At 38.2% G+C, this 24,677-nt stretch overlaps 1 protein-coding gene across 3 annotated transcripts in view; it reads left to right on the forward strand.

The window, feature by feature from the left end:
- ANLN (anillin, actin binding protein) overlaps window positions 1-24,677 on the forward strand; it is an 84,241-nt gene that overhangs the window by 35,770 nt on the left and 23,794 nt on the right. For 2 of the 3 annotated variants that reach the window (XM_014068568.2, XM_087713084.1), the window contains exons 13-17: window positions 6,545-6,680; window positions 7,046-7,225; window positions 15,661-15,787; window positions 18,447-18,495; window positions 18,580-18,633. In XM_014068568.2, coding sequence (XP_013924043.2) covers window positions 6,545-6,680; window positions 7,046-7,225; window positions 15,661-15,787; window positions 18,447-18,495; window positions 18,580-18,633 — 546 coding nt within the window. The remainder of the gene's footprint in view (window positions 1-6,544; window positions 6,681-7,045; window positions 7,226-15,660; window positions 15,788-18,446; window positions 18,496-18,579; window positions 18,634-24,677) is intronic. The other variant, XM_087713085.1, reaches the window with a different exon arrangement.

A 24,677-nucleotide genomic window follows, 5' to 3' on the forward strand; every position in this document is an offset into this window, starting at 1 on the left:
ATCATTATTTGCAATTTCTATCCAAATTCCTTATATTAAGCCAGTACATATATGTGTCATTAACTATAAGTGTTATCATTTCATCATTGTTATTATCATTAATGTTTGTAACGAAATCATTTATTAGTTACATTCAGCTTCCTCACCTCCAGCCAACATAGAAATATACCTTGTTACCATTATCAACTATTTATTTAAGCAAGCAATCTAAAGCGTTACTAAATTCCTACTTACTAATCATCAAACTTAGCTATTATTATTATTTTTTATTATCGATTTTCATATATCAACCTGTGTCCTTCCAGAAGGCCTGTAGTCTTATTTCTTTTGCCATTTGTGGAGTTAATTTTCTATTTATTTCCTTGGTAAAGTTTGTATGGACATCTCTCTGCACCTTATTATCCATTGGATCTCTCAGGTAATCTCGGCGCCCTTTTGCTACTTTAATTGGTTTATCTTTGGTTGCCAATCCTATTTCTGTTAAGGTTTTTTTTCTTTGAAACCATCATTTTTTCTTTTTCTTCTTCTTTTGTGCCTTGAAATTTGAGGTAAAGCTCCAGGCCATCGAATTCCCCCTTCCAAACTCCCATTTTTTTCGCTTTCAACCACTTTCAGTTCAGAAATCAAATCATTAGTTTTCTTATCTTTGTGTTCCTTTTTCTCTTCAGTTTTTGGAACTCCACCTTCCTTATCTTTTTCTGGTATAAACTCTATGTTCTTGTAAATTCTCCAAGTTACCAATAACTCTTGAATTGCATCCCAAATCTTTCGCAAAGTTAAAGCTTCCTCTTCTGTAGATTGTTCCATGTTCCAAATTGTAAATTACTGCCACTGTAGCTTTAATCTTCACAAGAGAGAGGTTCTGTTTTTTTCCTCCTCCCAGTACCGATAAGGCTCTCAAGAGACAGCTGTGGTAGACAATTTTAGCTTTGACTCTTATCACTTTTAGTTACAGAGCTTTGAAACATGAAAACATTAAGCTTCTGAGCAGCAAAATTAGTGTGTTTTTTTTACACTTTCTTGTGTTGACTCAGATTTAGGAGCTACAAAGTTCTTAAATGGAGTTTAATAGCAAATAGTAGACAATTTTTGTTAAAATAAAAAGAGAGATTTTAGTCCTTGATTTCAAAAATACAGCAGAAGAAGAAAAACCAATCTGTTCACTGTAAGCAGTGGTGGGGGAGAGAAAAAGTTGCGAGAAGCGTTTCAATAGTTACGAGAAGAAAAATATATCGACGAAAACAAAACAATGAAGATCAATTTCGTCGCTGACTTCTTCTGGTTATGGGTTTAGTTTAGCATAAAAAAGAGATTCTTTTGGGCAGCTTGTTTTCCAAAACAGAAAGAATTCCCCAGATGATCACACTTTCACTTTATGTTCCCTTCCGTTCCATAGCCATCCGTCTCCACTTCATCAGCATAAGCTATCTTTTGTCAGTAGCTTGAAGACTTTTTCTTGCTTTTTTCAGGGATTTTGCGATATCCCCGAGATCAGCAAGATGTATTCTTCCTGTTCACTGTCTCTTCGGGACGATTTAGGTCCGATTGAACCCCCCCAGTGGCAAAAGTACCGGCTGCAGTATCAGAGCATCAAGACTGCACATTGTACAGTGGGGACATTGGCTCCTCCTCCAGCCTTGCTCATTTTTCTGAAGCACAACCACTCCTATTGCCACATCACTGGCATCTGCTTGTATGATGAATGGTTTCTCTGTCCGGGTGCTTTAGAATTGGTTCTGCTGAAAACAGCTGTTTAAGTTTTTCAAATGCAGCTTGGCATTCCATTGTCCAGTTCAAAGACTGCTTAGGTTTCAGGTTACGCTCCCCCTTCGTTTTTAAAAGTTTGGTGATGAGGAGAGCAATCTGGGCAAAAGTGGGGATAAACTGGCGGTAAAGATTGGTGAATCTCAGGAAGCTTTGTAACTGTTTATGTTTTCTGGGTGGTTCCCAATCAACTACTGCCTGCACTTTTAAAGGATCCATTTCTATGCCTTGGTGTGAAATGTGGTACACTAAATAATCATTTTTTTCTTGGTGTAATTCACATTTAGAGAACTTAGCATAAAGTTTGGCAGAGCAGAGTTTGTTCAGCACAGCCTGGACTAGTTTTATATGTTCTGTTTTGGTCTCAGTATATAATAAAATGTCATCTAAAAACTCCCTTATACAAATGTGCATGTAGCACTTCATTTATTAATTGCATAAACACTGCAGGGGGCCCCTTGTAGCCCAAATGGGAGCACTTTGAATTGGTAACATCCAAGAGGGGTGTTAAATGCTGTTTTCCATTCGTCTCCCACTTTAATTCTGATACAGTAGTAAGCCTCCCTCAAATCCAGATTTGAAAGATTCCTTAATATTAATCCTCAACTTTCTTACCAGGTTTAGGCTGATCAAAGAGCGGGTGTACCCTGTGTCCACTAAAGCAGAGATTTTTATGGCCCTCTCCCAGTTGGGTATAAACAGTCTTAGGGGGAGGGTAAGCAGTTTAATTGGTTTGCTTACCAGTGGTTCATCCTCTGCTTCGCTTCCGAATGAGTATGGTTCCTCCTGCTGAGAAGCCAGGGCTTCCTTCTCAAAGAGGGGAGAGGGTGAAGATTCTATGATCTTCCTGCTCCTCAGGGCCTTCACCTTCCCACGCTGGCCAGGTTTCGTAGTTTTCCCCCCCAATGGGCGCTCTGGTCTCCTAACTGTGTTTGAAAATGGCATTCTGCAGCTCGGTGCCCCTCCTTCCTACACTTCCAAACAGGCTGAGGGTTTAGGAGAAAAAGCCATTTGCGGATTGAAAGGAGCTTGCTTCCATTGGGGTGGGGATTTCTTCCATACTCGCCCCGCTCTGTACTGGTTCCTGGCCATGTCAAGCTCAGCCTCTTTGACTGTGAGATACTACTTGTTTCGGTGCACCTCAGGCCATGCAGGCATTGTAGAAGTCATTACTCAGTCCATCCTTGAACTATCTTACCAGGTTATCATCTGGCCAGTTCACATGACACTCCAGGTCTCGGAATTCTTCGATATACTCTGCCACTAGTCGCCGTCCCTACTTCACAACTTTAATGCAGTCATGTGCTTTGCGGTCTGTGAGGGAGTCCTCAAAACATCATCGCAGGGCCATCATGAAATGGTTGAAGTCCCGCAGTTCTGGGGCATCAGCATCATGTAGGCTTAACATCCATCTGGCAGCGGCTTTTTCCAAAATCTCCATTACCAACTGGCTTACATGTCTCTTCAGACGATCCTCTCTCGAGGCTTCGTTTAGGTCCTCCTGATTAAAGGGCGCTTCTAATTTCAATTTCCACCCCAGTTTTCGTTTACCATGGGTGAGGGTGACTCCTCTGGTCCTCCCATCCCAGCTTTCTTTCATTCCGAGGCCAATCCACCAGCAGAACTTTTGGGAGTAGTCCAAGTTCACCTCATCCTCTCTGACAGGTACATGGAGCAGGCCTTCAGTTGGAGGATGGGTTGACGTCTCCCTCCAGCATTCAGTTTCCCCTTGCTTACTGTTGTGCTCAGACATGGTTTGTAGGGTCCCCTCGGTAGAGCAAAAATTGCTTCTCCGGGCTGACCATTTTGTGGAGATGTTGCTTTATGTAAGTGTTCCTCTCCTAGCTTAAGAAAGTAAAAACTCTTAAAATGGAGTATTTCAAAAGGAACCTTCTATTAAGAAGAATGGAAACCATTAAGTTCAAAGTAACATCTGAATCCCCTTAGGCAATGCAAGTAGAATTAAAGCAGTAGAGACCCCGCCCATTAATTAGAATGCAGATTTTAGCGAATACACAAGTGTGAAGATGTTTCCTTTATCAACTGCCCTGAGAGCCGAATAAACATACATTCCCATGGCTATTTTACGTTAGACATTAAAGTGTAATGCCCCACATGACCATCATAAACATTCCCCCAAAAGGTGAGGAGATCTCAAGGCACTTTGGCGCCAGGAATAATGCACATGGACCACCTGGGAGCCCCGAGGCTCACAACCACCGTCTCCTCCAGCCCAGCACCCTGTGCACATAGGCCGCCCGGAATCCCTGAGGCAACCATTGTTTCCTCCAGCTCGGGCCAACCGGAGGCAGCCCAGCTCCCTGCGCACATGGGCCGCCCATAATCCCCGAGGCAACCATCGTCTCCTCCAGCTTGGGTGCAACCGGAGCCAGCCTAGCATCCTGCGCACATGAGCCGCCCGGGATCCCTAAGACTTTGAAACTACCATCTCCTCCAGCTCAAATACACATGGGCTGCTCCGGGCACTTTTCGGCCAGCTTGCCAGGCTGTCCCATTGCCCCTCGCAGCTGCAACGGTGGCGGCTTTGGGAGATGTTGGCTGGTGGGGAGGGGGGGGCTAGGTGAGCTGTATTAACCCCCCTCCAGCCTTGGCTCCTCTGAAGAAGCGCCATGGCCGCTTCCTTCTCTTTGAGAGCCACCTTACAAAACTAGATATTTTCTGACATTTTGCAAGGCAGCTCTCAAAGAGAAGAAACCGACCACGGGCACTACTCCAGGAACTCGGCCTGTGGAGTCTGGCGTTCCAGGGGGGAAGGAGACTCAGCCATGGCCCGCTCCTGCATGAGGGGCTACTCCCCACCCGCGGCTTCTGCCTCTTGCTCTGCTTCTTTGCCAGCGGTAAGTGGTGGCGAAGCTGAGGAGCAGGCAGGTTGCTGGGTGGGAAGCCAGTGGGCTGTTTTGGAGCCTGAAGCCCTACAGAACTGTCATGAGAGACATGCTGGCCCAGGTGAAAGGCAGCATCCTTCTGCAGTGGGGGCGGGGCTCTGCCTTTGCAGAAAGGGAGCAGGTGCATGTGGAGCAGCCCTGGGATGTCCGCTTGCCCTCTTGCAACATCACCGCTGCCGCCTCTCTCAGCCCCAGCACCACATCTGTGTTTCTACCAAGGGCTGGGCTGGACGCTAATCTCAGAAGGCAAGTGGGCATAAGGATCCACTGGTAAGGCCACTTGGAAGGCAAAGAAGCATGGTAAGGCCACGGAAAAGGGAGTACGCTGCTTGCTCCGTTCCCCGCAGCCCTGCCATGCTTCCCTGCCTCCACCCAGTCTTCCCCTTGCCTGCTTTCACAGGCTGGGCACGTAGATGTCAGGAAGGTCACGTTGAAGGCAGGTAAGCATGGTAGGGCCATGAGGAAGAGGGAAGGGGAAGCTAGCTAAGCCACGACTCATAGTCTTACCTAGCAGACAGATCAGGGACGCAGCACTTCAGGCAGACAAGCTGTAGAGTAGAGACTGAGCGGGGCGGAGCAAGTGAGCGGTAACCAGTTAACCAGTTTGGGGGCGAAAATGGCCTCCCCTGGCCCTCCCGAAATGTGAAAAATCAGCTGGCCAGCACGCGCATGCGCATCGGAGCTGACGGCTGGCGTGCCATCCAAAATGGCTCCGCATGCCATAGGTTCGCCATCACGGATCTAGGGCTTTCTATTTTTTTCACCGCCCTTTTTTTCCCCCCTCTGTTAAATTCCCTGTCTACCAAATAGCTGCTAAATTCCACTCTGGGTCTCTTTTTAATCCAAATTTAAAGTTTTTTTTACCTTCGGTTGATTACTTTCACTCAGATCCAACACTTTGTTCTAGCACCCCTCCTGCTCAAATAGCTTGGTCCGGTTGCCCCGATTTTAAAGCAGCCATTAAAGCCACTGCCGATTCTGCTGTTAGTTTGAAGAGCTTTATCTCGGACCTTTCGAGGAACTGCCGGTTTCTCTTTGGTCTACAAGATGTTTCTTCTTTTTCACCTGTTCCTCCAGAGCAGGTTCTGACCTGAAGATTCCTGGCAGTCCCTGGGTGTCTAGTTGGGTTTTCGCGGAGCCCGTCAGAGCTCCGCTATTTCCCAATTGTTCCCATTGCCGCTTTTTCGGCAAATAATCCTAAATCATTGTTAAATGATGTAGTTTTATGAGGCAGTTTTGTGTTTGCACTTGATAAACATGAACACCTGTTGTAGGTGACACCTGTTAAGAGTGACATTATCTCAACTTTTAAAATCTCAATGCTGATAGCAATACACACTGTAGATATAAATACAGTATTTTTATTCATTTTTACAGTATTATTTTTTTTCTTTTTGCATACATATTTTCCATTTTGATGCTTTCTAATAAAACAATCTAATTCTTTTAAAGCTAGGAATCATTGTTAGCTATTTGAGGGTTATGATCAGTTATGGCAAGATACCACTGGGATGATGGGACTGAAATGTTTTGTCTTCAAGTCAGTCTATGGGAATCTAAGGAGCAAAGTAGAAGTTTAAAATTCCCATTTTCACTGTTAACTATTGCCATAACTCAGCTTCATTAAGAGGTGAAGTTGTTAACTTAAACTGTTTATTTAATGGTGTGTGTGGTGGGGAGGGGCTAAAGCAATATAGGTTTAGAGTATAGTGCAGTACAATAATGCATACTATAATTCTATATCTTCTTGGTATATATTATGTTTCTTCTATCTTAAATTATATATCCTGTTTTTCTTCATAGAGAAGAAAAAGTTTTTTAATCACAAAACTTTTTTGTTAGGGTAATTACTATCTAATTCCAACTACATTTAGGAGCTGAATAATGAAATTAATATGCAACAAACTGTCATACATCAAACAAGCCAGGCTCTTAATTGTTGCATTGATGAGGACCATGGGAGAGGATCACAAGAAGAAGCAGAAGCTGAAAGGCTACTTCTTATTGCAAGTATGGTGCTTAGCTTATCACTGGATTTGCAAAGAATATTATTTAAGATGCTATATATTTATAACCAATATTATTATTTTAAGTACCCATATTATATTTATGGAATTAATACTTTTATAATACTTCCAGATTTCTGAAATAAATTAATTCAAACAGCATTTTGTACTCAAAACAAAGCTGTTCCCAACAGAAAAACTGGAAATATTGAAAACAGCCCATTTTTCTCTTGAAACATGTTCACCATCAAAATGGTTTAAATGAAAATTTACACACCATTAGTTTGGATATGTTAAGGAATTCATGTAAAATGGACATTTTTTTGGTAAGTGGTTATTATTTAATATAGATAATTATTATTTTTCAAGCTGAAAAAAGAGCAGCATTATTGGAAGAGTTAAACAAGCTTAAAAATAAAGGACTTCAGAGTAAGAAGATGAAAACTGAATCTACAATTTCTAGAGTTTCACCATCCAAAGGATCTGTCATTATGTCAGAAATGCGACTACCTTTAAAAGCAGATTTTATATGCAATATCCAGAAAGCAGGTAACATTCTTGAATTTTTATGGTAATTGTTATGGTATAGTAAGGCTTGGTATTATCACTAAGCACTATGAGATAGCTTATCTGAGACAGCAATTTATAAAAGTCTTTTAAAACAAAAGCAAATTGGGAGCAATTTATTCTCCAGTTTTATATTCAGGGCAAGAAGAAACTTTTGTAAAAATTTTCTGCCCTAGCTATAGTGGTGCTGTTTCATTGATTTGGATTTAGATCCTTATATAAGGATGAGATAATGTAGCTGTTCTGAAATTACTTACTAGCAAGTAAGTGCTGAAAAGAGAATGGTGTTTTTGAACAAAATAATTGTTCACCTTCAAAAAGTTATGTCAAATTATTTTAAACTGGATGCAGTTTATCAAAAACTTGGAAAGGTTCTTGAGGAATGTACACCAGTTGTTTCTTATTCTTTGTATTATCTATGTATGGTCCATCCATCCTATTTTCTCAGCACTTTCAATCCTTCCCCCACCTTTCCTTAGTTGTTACTACAGATATATTAGCACAGCAGATCCACCAATCTGCCTATACCCAGTTTTATCTTTCTTTCATTTCCTCAGTTACTGCTTTCTCTATCATAAAAAAGGAAAGCCCTGTCTGTGGCTTTTTCCTGATCTAATTTCTCTGCCTGATCATATTTGCACAAAGCAGCAGTGTTTTAATCCATATCCAGAATAGACAGCCCTGCTCTATATCCAAACATCAACATTTCATTTGGATAAAGACTATCAACATGTGCAGAATAATGCATGCATAGAACATTTTACCTGCCTCTACTAAATAGATTTTTCTTGTTTATGTTCTTTCTGAATTTTGTTACCGTATTTTTCGGAGTATAAGACGTACCTTTTTTCCTCAAAAAGGAGGCTGAAAATCTGGGTGCATCTTATATACTAAATACAGCATTTTTTGCCTCCTGAAACCTCGCTCCAGCCCTTCATCAAATGGCTGTGCAGAGCCTTTAGGAGGCTTGCAGAGTGCTCCTGGGGGCTGGGGAGGGCAGAAATGAGAGAAAAACGGGCTGTTTTTTTGCTCAATTTTGGCCAGCCTCTATAAGCCGCCTAAAGGCTATGCAAGCTCTTTTTTTGACAAAAAACAGGCTGTTTTCTGCTCGTTCCCCCTGAGCACTGTACAAGTCTCCAAAAGACTATTCATGTCCTTTTTTAAAAAAAACAACGGGCCCGTTTTTGTGAAAAACGGGCTGTTTTTGGGAGGTCTGCAGAGTACAAAAACTTTTTTTTTGCCTCTTCAAAATCTTGGTGCGTCTTATACTATGAAAAATATGGTATTTTGTATTTCAGTGCAAATAAAAGCTTCCCATAAGTTTCAATAAAATTTTGCTCACTCATGACAGATGATATAGATTATTGTAAGGTAGGGTTAGGGAAGCATAGCAAGCCATTTAATTGCTAGGCAACTTGGCACAATCTGGAAACTGACCACCATTTTTCAAGCATCTTCATTGAATTCTGGTCATTTGGAAAATAGTGGCCACTTCTGGGATTATACTATGAAGTGGTTTGCTATGTTTTCTAAAAGAGTTTGTAGCAAGCACTGGTAGGGACATTGTGGCTAAGATGCTGAGCTTGTCGATCAGAGAGGTCGGTAGTTTAGCAGTTCGAATCCCTAGCACTGTGTAACGGAGTGAACTCCCGTTACTTGTCCCAGCTTCTGCCAACCTAGCAGTTAGAAAGCAAAAATGCACATAGAAAAATAGGAAGCACCCTTGGCGGGAAGGTAACAGCATTTTGTGTGCCTTCGGCATATAGTCATGCCAGCCACATGCCCACAGAAATGTCTTTGGACAGCGCTGGTTCTTTGGCTTTGAAATGGAAAGGAGCATGCCCCTTAGAATCAGGAACAACTAATAATTCCTTAATTTTAATTCTTATATAATATTATGTCATCTATTAATAACATATTGTATACCTATAGAATAGTAAAAAAATAGTAATATAGTGTTGAAGTGGGGGATGTTAGTGTGTAATTATTAAAGAGACAATATAAGATTGCATACTGAATCAAATTAAGAACATGCTAGGTTAAATATATTCAATATTGCATGAATATTGTGTGGATTGACTTGCATACTAACCCGAATATATAAAAATTAAGTTGTTAGATTGTAGGATTGAATGATATTGAATTGAATTGAAATGTGCATGGAAGAGGGAAAGTTCAAAGACTGAAGTGGCTGGTGTAAGAGAGTGGAAACAAGCAGTGGGCAGAGAGAAGTATATGTTATTGTAGGGGAAAATTGTAAGGAAATTAAAATAAAAAATGACAAGTACAACAACAATTAGTAAAATGAATAGAAAGGCAGCATCCAATCCAACATCAGCAACATCTTCACCCTCAAATCAGAGCACAATTGAGAGCACACTGACTATAGAGAAAGCAAGCAACAACGAACCTTCAGTGTATGCAAGATACATTAGCAATGATACAAGAAACAATGCTGAAAACACAAGAAATAATTACAAAAACACAAGAAACAATAATCACAAAGAAATTAGGAGAAATCATGAAGAAATTAAACTAGAAATGGGAGAAATGAAGAGTGAGATTAGAAGAATAGATGATAGAATAGGGAAAATACAAAGTGAAATAAAAAATGAACAAAAAATTCAAAAAGAAGAAACAAAGGTAGAAAAAACAGAGAAAGAGAATAGAGATGGTAGATGAGAAGCTGACTACACTAAAACAATTAGGGGAAAAATGGTGTTTTGGGAATTAGAAAAAGCTGGCTTCTTTCTGCGCTTTCAAAATATAATAGAAGAAAAGGAGGAAGATTTAGGGGAAACAATTACAGAGATTGTTGCAAACATATTACAAAAAAAAAAAAGAAACGAGAAGGGACATAGATGAGGTGTATCGAACCCACATAAATTATGCCAGGAGACATAGGCTCCTAAAAGAAATCCACTTACGCTTTACTAGAAAATTGGTAAGAGATGAAGTATATAAGAAAGTGAGAAAAGAACAAATAACATTTAAAGGAAGAAAGATACAAATCCTGAAACAAATCCTGAAAATAGTGAGAGACCAGAGAAGGCAATATCAGTTCCTTACACAACAACTAATAAGGTACAAGGTAATGTTCAGATGGCTCACACCAGAAGGAGTGATGATTACCTGGCAAGATAAAAGGTATAAAATAGACACAGTCAAGAAAGCACATGAGTTCTTTGAACATCCTTTCACCGCTGAGGAAGAACAAGAAAGTAAAGAGGAACCAGAGAGTAGAAATCAAGAAGAATCATCAGTTGAAAACAGGGAGGAAGAAAGAGAACAAAGAAGACAGAAAAGAGAACAAATAGAATAAGAAGGTAGTAAAATAGGAATAGAGACAAGGAAACTAAGGACGGCAGACAAATAACACAATGGAACAAGAAATTAAGTTATTCTCACTAAATATAAATGGATTAAACTCACCGGAAAAGAGAAGGCAAACAACAGAAATAGAATATGAGGGTGTATGTCTAACTGGTGATTTCAATGCTATAACAGATATCAATGATGACTACAAGAGTAACAAAAGAAATCAGGAAAAAAAAAGAATGCTACTATCTACCTTTTTCGAAATGATGTAGGAATTGAGCCTGAAAGATGTATGGTTAGAAAGGAATATAGGAAACAAACAATTTACATATTATTGAAACCCCCACAAATCATGGTCAAGGATAGATACGATTTGGTCAACCCAAGAATTGAGAAGAGATACAGAACAGATTGAAATAATGACAAACACCTGGGCGGATTACAATCCAATAAAAATAACATGGAAAGGACCAAAAAAGAAAAAGAGATGGTCAATGAATCAAAGAATAATGAAAGATAAAGAATATATAAAAATGATAGAAAGAGAATTGAAACTTTTCTACAAAGTAAATAAGAAAGAAGAAACATCGTTACAAAATTTATGGGATACTACAAAAGCTTTTACAAGAGGGTTGACAATAGCGTATTTGGCAAGGAAAAACAAGGAAAAGAGACAAAAATAAGAAACATTAGAGAAAGAACTTAAAGAATTAGCAATGGACCTGCAAAAAAACCCACAAGAATAAAAAATAAAGGAGAAAAAAGAACTAATGAAACTTAATCAAATTAAATTTGATGACACAAGAAGAGATGGCCTAAAAAATCAAATTTGCAAAACAACTATTTTGAAAATGCGAATAAACCAGGAAGATGGTTAGCACACAAATTGAAAAAAGAAAAAAAAAATAGATCACTTACAAGATGAAAGGGGAAACATACAATACTGGAAAGAGGGGAAAAAATAGTACAGAATTTTTTTGACAATCTGTACAGCAAAGAAAATATATTACAAGACAGTATTGAACAATACTTAAATACAAGGCATCTACATGAAATTGAAGAAGAGAGAAGAGAAATGCTAAACAAAAAAAAATCGCAGTGATAGAATTAAAGGAAGCATTGAAGAGACAAAAAAATAATAAAACACGTGGCCCAGATGGTATATCTGTAGAATTTTATAAAGCCATGCAAGAACAGACAGAAACAGTGATTTTAGACTTCATTAAAGCATTTATAGAAGCAAAGTTACCAAAATCATGGAGAGAAGCATATATAACATTGATACCCAAAAAGGATTTGGACCATCAACAAATAAAAAATTACACAACAATTTCTTACTAAACACAGATTATAAAATCTTTACATCAATAATGGCAGAGCAAATTAAAAAAAATATTAAATGAAATTATCCACACAGAACAAAATGGCTTCTTATCAAAAAATTTATTTAAGAAGTTAAGATATGGAAAGGAGTGAGACAGGGTTGTCCATTATCACCTTTATTATTTATACTATCACTGGAAGTTCTATTAACAGAAATTAGAAGAAATTTCTTGAAAATCAAGAAATAAAGGGATTAAAAATTGAAAAGGAAAATAAAACACAGGCATTTGCGGACAATATGATACTCATATTAGAGGATCCATTAAAACCAGGAATTAAATTAATCCAAGAAATAGAGGAATTTGGTAAGGTAGCGGGACTTAGAATTAATAAGAACAAAACAAAGATTACGAAGAATTTTACTAAAAAACAAGAGTAAGAATTAGAGGAAAATATGGGAATGCAAATAGCAAAAAAAAGTAAAGTACCTAGGAATTTGGCTGACAGGGAAATGCTCAACAATTAAAGAAGATAATTATGTTAAAATGATTCAGAAAATTAAGATCTGGAAAATTGGAGGAAACTACAAATATCCTTAATGGGAAGAATTGGCATCATTAAAATGAATATACTACCAAACATTTTATTTTTATTTCAAGTGGTGCCAATTAGCCTAGGGAAATTTTTTTTCCATAGATTTAAACAAATTAATTGCACTGTTTATTTGCTCTGGGAAAAAACCCACAAATTAAATTAAAATTGTTACAGGAGAGAAAGAGTAGGATTTGGACTTCTCGATTGGGAGCTTTATTACCAAGCAGCAGCTCTCACCTGGATAAAGTACTGGATCAATTTAAAAAACAGAAGATTGTTAACAATAGAAGGTTATAATTTGAAATTGGGTTGGCACGCTTTTATCTGGGATGGGAAAGACAAGATTCATAGCTATTTCCAAAAACATTTAATTAGAAAAGCTGTACTACAAACATGTTAAAAATCACAACAAAACATTACAATAAAATCTCAATCTGGCTATCCACCATGGAAGCTCTGCTATACCCAAACGTATTGGACATAAACAAGATAATAAGATATAGAGACATATTAGACAACCAAGAAAGGCTAAAATCAAGGCAAGAACTGAAAGATGAGAGAATAGATGTTGGCTAGTGGCCTATTTACAAATACAGGCAAGGTATAAAAAAGACAGGGAAAGGGATGGATTCTATAAGGAGCCGCAAGAGCTGGATAAAATTTTACAGGGAACAGAAGAAAATTTGATTTAAAAAAATATATCATTAAAATTTAAAATGGAAGAAGAAACTGTGAAAGAAACGATAACATGGGCGATAAACTTTGGGTATAGTATAGAATTGGCAGAATAGGGAAAAAATTGGGAAATAAACTACAAATTAAAGATGGCAATGGCTTATAGAGAGAACATGTACAAGATGTTCTACAGATGGCACCTTCCACCAGCTAGAATTGTAAAAATGTTCCCAGAGTGTTTAGCTATCTGCTGGAAATGCAACAAACAAAATGGAACATACTACCATATGGGGTGGACGGGCACAGCTGTGAAAAAGTATTGGAAAAAAATAAAAGATTGGCTAGAGAAGATTGCTACACATCAAATTGCACTAAAATCTGAATTATTTTTGTTAGGGATTATAAAAAGAAATTATGAAAAAAATACTAGATACTTAATTTTACACATCATTACGACAGCGAGAATTATATTCGTACAAAACTGGAAAAATAATTATATACCAACAGAAGAAAATGTAATTAAAACAATATTGGAATGTGCAGAGATAGATAGGCTCACAAAAAAACTAAGAGAAAGACGAATCTGAATACTACTCCGTATGCGGTTTATTGTACAATTGGCTAGAGGAAAGGAGGGGAAAAGCAGGAAAGCAAAAAAAGAAAGGAAGAAAGATCAACAAAACAATAGACTACAAAACCAGAAAAGGATTAAAAGATTGAAATATGAGATAAACTATAGCAAACAAATATTACACAAAATGACGTAAATGTAGTAAAAACTGTTACACATAGAATATGTAGAATATTACATATAGAATGAAAAAAAATGTATGAAATAATGTAAATGCACAAATATATGAAGTCATAGTTATAAAAGATTTAATATATTATATGTTATACAAAATGACATAAATGTAGTAAAAACTGCTAAACATAGAATATATAGAATATTATGTATAGAATGAAAAAAATGTATGAAATAATGTAAATGCACAAATATATGAAGTTATAGTTATAAAAGATTTATTGGTATAGATAAAACAGACAGAACAGATAGGTAAAAAAATGCAATGTGTTGCAAAGATATGAAGTTTATACAAACAAAATAAAATTTAAAAAAAGAAAAAAAGAATCAGGAACGACTAGCACATATCTGTGAAAGGAACCTTACCTTTAGCAAGCACTATGGAATGCTTGGAGTTTGGTAAGGGAAGCATAGCAAGCTATTTTGTTGCTGGGTCACCTGGTGCTATCCTAGAAATGGCCACCATTTTCTTTGTGACCACAATTCAATGTGGGTGTATTGAAAATGAAGTATTTTCTGGGATGCAGTTATGTACCCCAGCAACAAAGCAATCCATTCTGCTTCCCTAATGCAATCTTCAGCACTGAGAAAAGCGTTGGAGTTTTTCACAACATTGCTTGACCATATTAGGGAAGCAGAATATATTCTCTGTTGGTAGAATGTGCAGCCACCTCCTGGAAGTGACCATGATTTCAGTGCAGCAGAAAAACTGGCCATACTGAAATAGCAGCCACTTCCATGGCACAGGAATGTTAATGGATGGTGTTGGCTGCCCTCCTTCCCTAACTTGAGGCACAGAGCTCTAGAGATCTTCAAACAGGAAATGCACAATACAGGTACTCCTTGACTTACAAACAGTTCATTTGGTGCCTGAAGTTACAACAGCACTGAAAAAAAAAGTTATGAGTGTTTTTTACACAACCATTGCAGCATCCACATGGTCATGTCATCAGAATATAGACGCATGGAAATTGACTCATATTTATGTTGCAGGGTCATGTAATCCACCTTTTGCAACTTTCTGACAAGCAAAATCAATGGGAAAACCAGTTTCACTTTATAATCATATTAGTAATTTAACAACTGTAGTGGTTCACTTAACAAGAAAGATTATGTAATGAGGCAGAACTCACTTAACAACTGTTTCACTTAGCAACAGAAATTTTGGACTCAATTGTGGTTGTAAGTTGAGTACCTGTAGGTGTCAGGGAATGTGAGGACCTGGTGGCAGAGAAAAGTCCTGAAAAGTTTTATGTGGTCCTGGTGGTAGTGAAAAAGCCTGAGGGGATCCAATGGGAAAGAAGAAAAGGCCAGCAAGGATCAGATTAGCATGCTAATCTGGTCCCCAACCAGCATGCTAATACAGAACTTTAAAAAATATTTGCAGTTTACTGTACTTATATTATTTCTGGAGTAAATGTATAGATTGCCTTTGTGGTTTATCTTGGCTCAATTTTGAACAAAAGATTCCTTCCAGTTTTATTACTTAATTGGGTAAAATGAGAAAAGAACAGGTATATAAGCCGAAGTACAAAACATTGTTTTATTATAATCTTGTTTAAACTACTTTTTGTTAACTTGCCTTTATTTTTACTTTTGTATTTGTGTATTGTTTTTATTTTGAGGTGTTTTGAGTGTTCTTTCCAAGTAGAATCATGTCCTCTAAAACTAGTAAATAAATAAATTATTCATTTATTTACAGATACAGCAAATTACTACTATATAATCATGCTAAAATCAGGTGCAGAAAACATGGTTGCAACACCTTTAGCAAGTACTGCTAATTCTCTGTATGGAGATTCTCTTTCTTTTTCAACAACATTTACATTGTAAGTATTATTTCAGTATTTGTATTTATATTAGTACTAGTAGGCTTCTTTAGAGAAAAATATAATATATAATTAAAATTAGTTTTAAAACAAAGTATCTTGTTAAACTTAAAAGTATTTTGTTTAACCTGAAAAACATTTAGTATTGTTTCCTCTTTTTTTGAGGGCAGTATTTACAGAATCTATATATTTTCTTTACCTTTTGTAAAGTTAATCTTCCATTTTTTAAAAAGGAGTTACAACTAAGTTGTATTTGCTTTTGCTTAGCTCAAGTCATGTATTCACCTCACCCCAAGCAACATATCTGTGATTTTTTTTCCTTTTTAGCAGGTTTCCTCTCAGTAGTAAGCAAGCTGTATGCTCTTATTTTGTTCTCACCTCCTTATTTAGCTGATCTGCTTAATGATTTCAGTAAGGAAAAAAGATTTATCCAATAAACCTAATGGCAAACATACTGAATCCTACAGTGTTTTTTGTAAATCTCAAAGTAACTAATTCCATGGGTGTGTTTAGTACATTGAAATAGGGAAGCTGACCAAGTTGTGGAACTCACTCATATTGATATGATGTACAGAACACTTATATTGCTGTGTTATTTGACTAAAATTTTCAAAGTGCAAAAAGAGTGTCATTACCTCTATGAGGAATTAAATGCATGGTTTATATTAACCACTAAATGGCATATAAAAAATAGCTCAGTTTGAACTATTTTTCACTGAGCTCAATATAATATAATTAATACAACCTGTGACAAGTACAACATTGTCATATATAAAAAAACTTTTTAGAGACTATCAGCAAGCTTACATATACATGGTATCACTGTGGCACACAAACCAATTAAAGCTCTCCAAAACATCCCAAGTAAACCAAACCAGCGGCCCCAGAAGAAAAAATGAGTTGTCTACTGTATGATGTAACAATGTCAAAAAATAAGATGGAAACTGAATTTCCCAACACATGGACAGACTTAACCATGGTTTCAACTGGGAAATGGTGAGCATCCTAGAGCAAACCAAGCCCCAAAACACTCAAGAATTCCTAGAAACCTGGCACATAGATTAATTGGTCATAAACAGAAAAATAGAGATAAATACCATTCAAAAAATGATCAAAAATAAAAAGATGAGCATCCCAATGAGCCAAGATTAACACCAAGATAACATTAGATCAACAATCAAGAATCAATTCTCCAGGTCAAGGAATTACCAACTCAGACAAATAAGTTAACAGTAAACAATATCCAATCAAGGAACCGCCAAAACCAATCCCACCTATACTGATAGGGCAAGTCAGTAATATATAAAACGAGAGCTAATGTACTCCATTAGCACTGCTTATGTTACTTTGATAATGAAATATCTGCAAGAAAACAACAAAGCTCAGTGGGCACTATAGACCCTTCAGTTCAACCCTAAACTACAAATATTCTCTTATATCAGTACATTTGGGATCAGCGCAATAGTTGTAGCAGCCCTCTGCCAATAGGTGCTCAACAACTATGACTATTGCTGTCTCAGTGCTGTGTTCATACCTAAAACCCAGCTGAACATGTTCAGTTAATCCATTTCACTCAGAATCCTCTAGTTACTGCTTGACTATTTCCAATTTGTCCAGGGTGGTTGGATCCATAACAATCAAATGATCTTGAGAAAGGAGCAGACCTTTCACTTCCTTCAAGGACATCATTCCTTCTCTCAAATTGATACCACTATATGGGATTTAACTGCAGAGCCTTCACAAACCAAGAGGGACAACTAATACAAACTAATTATGAAGAAAAAATAGAAAAGAAAGAAAAAGGAATATAGTAAAGAAAATGGAAATAAATATATAAATCATCACAAATCTGAGTCAAAAAGAGCCTTGCCCCCCCCCCCCTTCCATGTTACCATTCTTTCAGTTCTTACCTTCTTTAAACTTTTCAAATTCAACCATTTTGTGTTATGCTTTAATACCTGGAAATTAATCAAAGAGAGAAGTAACCTGGAATTAAGGAGAAATTTCCTAACAATGAAGACAATTAAGGGAAGCAGCTTCCCTTCAGAAATAGTGGATATTCCATCACTGGAGGTTTTTAAGAAGAGACTGAACAGCCACTTGTCTGAAATAGTATAGGTTCTCTTGCTTGAGCAGGGGGCTAGACTAGAAGACCTTCAAGGTCCCTTCTAGCTCATTCTATTCTATACCATTTTATTATATTATAAGCCACATAGAGTCACTGAATCAGTGAAATGGGCAGCATAAATATTAAATAAATATGAATTTTAATAACTTATCTTTAAATACACTATATGATCTCTTTCCTATAGCCCATCTCTTAATTATAACAAAGCCTTGTCATGATCAGCAGATGTCCATTAAGGGTTACCAGAGATAATCCGTTATTCTTGAGAAGGAAATTAACTGCAGTCAATTGAATTTTAGCCTTGCAACTTTGTGTGTAGCCTGTTACACTTCTTAAATTGTTTGATTGAGTTGCTTGCACTATAAAATATCCTTGCCCTTTCTTTTGTTTCTTTTCTTTTTTTCTTTTGGTTGATAATAGCTTCGCTTCATTTCCAGTAAATAGCAAATGATAGCATGGCTGTATTTCTTACTTTTATCAAAGCATAGCTTTAATGGCTATCTTTATTAATTTTGTCTCCTATTTTTAAAGGCAAAATGTGTCCAGTGACTTTGAGATAAACATTGAAGTGTATAACTTGGTATGTATTATCACTTTTCAATATGCTTCTTTTGAAAGAATATCTAGCTGATTGGTGGACTATAATGTTTTTTTTCTTTGTTAGGTACAGAAAAAAGAGCTCGGTGTTGATAAGAAGAAAAAATCAACTAAGTCAAAGGTAAAAACTGTAGTTCCAATTCCTCAATTTTTTAAAACTGTTGTGGGTCAGTTGTAAAAGTGAAAAGAAAAAAAATAGCTTTTTAGGGCAGTAGACACATATTGTTTTGACTGAAATGTTCTTCCCTAAGTTTCTTAATACTAAGTTCTACTTTATCACTCAGTAGATATTACATTGATAAAATAAAAAGGTGCAGCAGCTTTATAGCAATTTCAGATAAAAAAAGTATTAGGAATGCATGACATACAACATAATACACATTCTAAATGGATGTTCTTTCAAAATATTTGACTAACAAAAAATAAATTTGCAATTCCAATTTCTATAATCATAAACAATTGATTCAACAATATTTTTCCTACATAGACACAATTACTTGAATCAGAGAATAGTTTTAATGTAGCCTTTTAGTAGACCCAATTTAAAAGAACTTAATCTAGCCATAAGAAGGTAAAATGCAAATGGGAATATTCTCCTGTGCACTGCTTGGAGAATTCAAGCAATGGGTTAATTTCGGTCTGCTTGCCCAGAAACTGAACTGGAAGAATTCTTGGCCACGCCTCTCCCTCATCTTGGTAGCTCAGTTTTCCAAGTCAGTCTGCCTAGAGAAACGTAATCTGAATTACTCCAGCTCAGTAGTTTTATTAAACTCCTAACCATGTACAGGTTTGTGCTTGGATTGTTTTTTCCTTTGGCTGTTAGAGTGCATGTTCGAGTGCTAGAACCGCCACCACGAGATTCCGAGAGCTAATTGCAGGACTTGCAGCCATGGCATTATTGGCTGATCACTCGGGCTAGCCATCATGTATTTGCTAAGATTTGCAACCCAGGGAACTGGAAGATCGGTGTGCTGTTCTCAAGCTTCCCCACATTTATATGGTACCCAGGTTACGATCTGCAGGTGAGCAGGCTATTCCGCCATACTCTGGATCGTGGGCATCCATTGGTGATGAGTCGCTTTGTGCGCCAAGTTTTTTCTTAATATTTGAAATTCCCGGCTGTTCTGAGTTGGCGCCAAGCTGCCGTGATTTTGGCAGCCACCATTTTGTTTTTCGCTGAACCACATTTCGAGCATGGCAGCATTGAGGGAGCAGCATGGTAGTGCTATTGCGCGTACCTTGGCCCTCTCTGCGTATTTCTGAGGAATCTCTTCTTGGTGACCTTGTCTGTCCTCAGTGATTTTTCAGCCTCGGTCTAGTAGGTGCAGTGAGTGTGCAGGCTCAAAACCACGGGTTTTTTGGGACCATCAGACAGAGCCTTAAAGGGGCCCTGTTTATTCTTGGTGGCTTTTGTTGTCCCACATTTAGCCCATATTCTATCAGGATGCTGACCAAATTAGTTGCAGTGCGGTTAGCGTGGAGGCTTCTCCTGGAAGTCCCTCACCCATAGCAACTTCCAGGGTGGGCAGGTCTACCATTAAAGCACTGCCTCCAGAGCCAAGATCAAATTCAAATCCACTGCTGTGGATAAGGAGGCCAAGTGTAAGCAACGGGCCTCGGAGAAGCAGGACTCTAGGGCTTTTAGAACGGAGGTTCCTAAGTCTCTTCCACCATTAATGTTGGAGGTCCTGCCTTCTCTTTTTCCCTCAGGCTTGCGGGCACCCCGAGATTGGTCTCCTGATATCATCCACATGCTTCAGGACAGGAGGGTCAGGGGTTTTATTCCATTCTATTTTTGGTCCCCAAGAACTCAGGAGGGAGGAGTATTTCAAATCTGGCAGCCTTGTGAAGACCACTGTAAACCAGACCATTGCCTCGCCATATCAAACGCACTCCACCTGAAGTGCCGCCACTACAGCAGTTTGAGTGACGCAGGCTTCGGTTGAGGAAATATGCAGGGCGGCGACTTGGTCATCCCCATCGCCCTTTGTCAGACATTATAAACTGAATGTGTATGCTTGGCTGAGGCTTCCTTTGGATGGTGGGTTTTGCAGATGGTTCATTCGGATTCTAGGACCCTGGACCAGTCTACATCTTCCCCTCCCCTTAGGAACATTATGTTTGGGCATACATATCCCTTGTTTGGGTTCTCCAAACAGTGCACAGGAGAAAGACCATTGACTTACCTGAACGTTCTTTCTATGTGTGCTGCGGGAGAATCCAACCCCGCCCGAAGGTCAACTCGTTCCAGGGTCTTGCCATGGGGGGGGTGCGCTGTCACATCGTGCCCGATTCTGTGACTCACCTACTTCGATTTCATCTCTTACATCGGCCTTACCTTCATTGAAATACTGAGCTGCTGAGAGGAGGAAGAAGAATTTAAATTAAAAGAGCCGCAAGCACCAAACTTTATTTGCATTAGGGTTAGGGTTAACTTATGACCATAACTGAGCCCAAAATTTCTGTTACTAAGTGAGACAGTTGTTAAGTAAGTTTGGTCACATTTTTTCTTGCCACATTTAAGTGGATCACTGCAGTTATTAAGTTAAATTAGTTGATAAAAATGGCAATCTGAACATCTAACTGACTATGCAATGAACAATACTGATACAATAAAACATCTGCATATAAAATGGATTAAGGATTGGATAAATTAAAAAAAAAGAATACTAACATTAGGGGGCCACGATTTGCAAACAGGATGGCACTTTTTCCTATGGAAAGAGGATAAAAGAAACAAAAATATTTTAATAGAAATTATATTACAGATGCATTGATACAGGTCTGGAATAAAATTAGAGAAAAATACTACATGAAAATACTGACATGGCTTTCCACTATGGAAGCCATGACACATCCCAATACACTAGATCTATCGAAAATGGTTAGATATAGTGAAATTTTAGACATCCAAGGAAATTTGAAAACAAATCAGGAATTAAAGGAGCAAAATATAAATATAGACTGATGGCCATGCCTTCAACTACAATCGAGATACAAAAAAAAAATAAAAGAATATGCAATATGCACAGAATTACAACAAATAGATAAATTGGCCCGGAAAATAAATTCATAATGAAAATTTACAAATATTTATTAGAAGTAACATTAGAAGAAGAAAAAGTTAAAGGTTGCATGATAGATAGCGTGGGCCAAAAACTTTGGCCTTTGTTTTTCTCCTTTGCGAAAGAAGTTTCCTTCTTTCTTTTTCTTCTTCCTTCCCCTCCTCCCTCCCTCCCTCCCCCTCTCAAACAGACACACACACACACACACACAGAAGTTGGATTGGACTATCTCTCCTACCCCTTTCCTTCTTTCACTCAAACAAACTCTCAAACAAGCACACACACGGACACACAAAGTTGGATTGGAGGGAGTCAGGGAGACCACAGGAGGAGGCAGGAAGCCAGTCAAAGAGCCATACTGGAGCACACACACTTTCCCCCAGCCCCGGAAGGATCCAGCCCAGTTTCACTGATTACAGGTTTGAAAAGACAATGCGCCTCTGCCTGCAATCAAACTACATTTGGGGAGGGAGAGCACTTCCCTCCAGCCTTTACCCAAAGCCCCGCACCAGGAGGATGAAGTTTGAATTCCTCCCCCTCCCTACGACCCACACGTACCTTTTCCAGCTGTTTCAGAGGATTTCAACTCTGCTCTTGCCTGTCATCATGAAAAGAAAAAAAAATGTAAAAGGAAAAAGGCAAGAGCTGAGGTCAGGCTGAGCTAGTTGCTGCCTCACCGTGGATGACTGCTTAACTGTTTAAAAAAGCCTCTAAAAAAGCGCCCTATACAGGAGGAGGCAGGAGAACGACGTGCCTCACCTACGTCAGGAATTTTTATGCTTTTAACCCTTGCTTAACTCTGCTCGAGTGATCATAAAATGCCTAAAGTTAGACTAGATGAGGCACATCGTTCTACCTCCTCCAGTAGAGGGCACTTTTTTAGAGGCTTTTTTAAACACTAAGCAGAGTCATCCATGGTGACTCTGGCAGCAACTAGCTCAGCCTGACCTCAGCTCTTTTTCCTTTTACATTTTTTTTCTTTTCATGATGGTGTGTGTGTGTGTGTGTGTTTGTGTATACACACACATACATACACACACACACAGAGAGAACTCTGTATAAAGGTTTATAAACAGAAGTGAAATAATATTTACATGTACAGGTATGATGACATAATGTTGATATGATGACTGTAAGGTGTTGTAGAAGGGAAAAAATAATAAAAAATCTGCATATCTGAGATCCTTGGGAAGGACTTGATAGATGGATAAAAATGCCAAATCTAATTTGAACATCTGGTTGATTATATGATGAAGTTTTAATAAAAACTAGAATTGCAGGAAAACAGTGTGGAAAAAATTGGAAATACTAGCACTTGAAGATCTGAGTTGAACATTTATGGAAAAAGAAATCCACAATTATACTAATTATGATTGGAGCCCTTGGACCAATACCTAAATGATTCCCTTAATGAGGGGTATTTGATGCTCTCTGAGCTTGCTTGTTTTCTTGCAGACGTTACATTAGCCATACGAGGTAACATCAATACTGCACCAAGGATCTCTTATTTCAACCCTGAACTACAAATATTCCCCTTTATCAATTCTCTCAACATTTGAAAAATTTGAATTTATTGGACCTGAACATTCTAATTGTAAAAGAAAATAAAAAGAAAATACCTTGCTTGGAATTGATTTGGAATGTTAAGATAGTATTTAAATTACATTTAAAAAGAGGGATTTTTCTTTTGAATAATCATTTGGTTCCATTCCAATAATTTCAATCCTAGGACATTACTGTTAAATCATGTGTTTAACAGTATACAGTTGTGAACCCCTTGGGATTACGTGGAGTTTTGCATGAATTGGTCATAAAATATGCTCTGAACTTCGTCTAAATCACAACAATAGAAAAACACAATCTCCAAATTGAGCATAACATGTAAACATTCACAGTGCAGGGAGGAAAAAGTACGTGAACCATTGGACTTAATAACTGGTTGACCCTCCTTTAGCACCAATAACCTCAACCAAACGTTTCCTGTAGTTGCAGATCAGACCTGCACAACGATCTGGAGTAATTTTGGACCACACCTCTTCACAAAACTATTTCAGTGTAGCAATATTCTTGGGATGTCTGGTGGGAATCGTCTGTTAAGGTCATGCCACAGCATTTCAATCGAGTTGAGGTCAGGACTCTGACTGGGCCACTCCATAAGGCATATTATGTGCTGTTGAACCCATTTTTGTGTTGAATTATTTGTATGCTTTGGGTCATCGTCCTGTTGCATCACCCATCCTCTGCGGAGCTTCAGTTGGCGGACAGATGGCTTCCTCCGTGGTGTCCTCCCATGTACTCCATTCTTGTTTAATGTTTTCCTTATTGTAGATGTGTCAACAAAAATGTTAGCATGTGCCAGAGATTTCTATTGGTCTTTAGCTGACACTCTAGGATTCTTCTTTACCTCATGAAGCATTCTGCGCTGTGCTCTTGCAGTCATTTTTACAGGATGACCATGCCTAGGGAGAGTAGCAACAGTGCTAAACTTTCTCCATTTGTAGACAGTCTGTCTTACCGTGGACACATGAACATCAAGGCTTTTGGAGATACTTTTGTAACCCTTTCCAGCTTCATGCAAGTCAACAATTCTTGATCGTAGGTCTTCTGAGATCTCTTCTGCGAGGCATAGTTCACATCAGACAGTGCTTCTTGAAACCAGTAAACCCAAAACAGGTGTTTGTTTTTAAAGGGCAGGACAGCTGTCAGCAACACATCCAATATCATCACACTGATTGGAGTCAAGGTTGGCTCACTCCTGGCTCCAATTAGCTCTTGGAGAAGTCATTAGGCTAGGGGCTCACATACTTTTTCCTCGAATGGTATGGTTGTTGAGTGTTTTAAATTGTGGTATTGTTTTGTCCATGTTCTTTTTTCCCTATTTGTACCCCCCCCCCCCTTGACTTGGTTGTGAGCCGCCCTGAGTCCCTTCTGGGAATAGGGCGGCATAGAAATATAATAAATTCAAATTCAATTCAATTAACTCCGACAGCTACATTCCCTCTTCTCCCTTGGAGCTATCATTGCCTTGACATTGGCCCTGACTCCCACGCCTCACCCTCATCTGATTCAGCTGCTGGAGGGACCAACGGCCAACAGACCA

This window comes from Thamnophis sirtalis, unplaced genomic scaffold, assembly GCF_051295495.1.
Source record: "Thamnophis sirtalis isolate CommonGarterSnake01/CBP01778 unplaced genomic scaffold, rThaSir2_p1.2 scaffold_4, whole genome shotgun sequence".
Taxonomy (NCBI): Eukaryota; Metazoa; Chordata; class Lepidosauria; order Squamata; family Natricidae; genus Thamnophis; species Thamnophis sirtalis.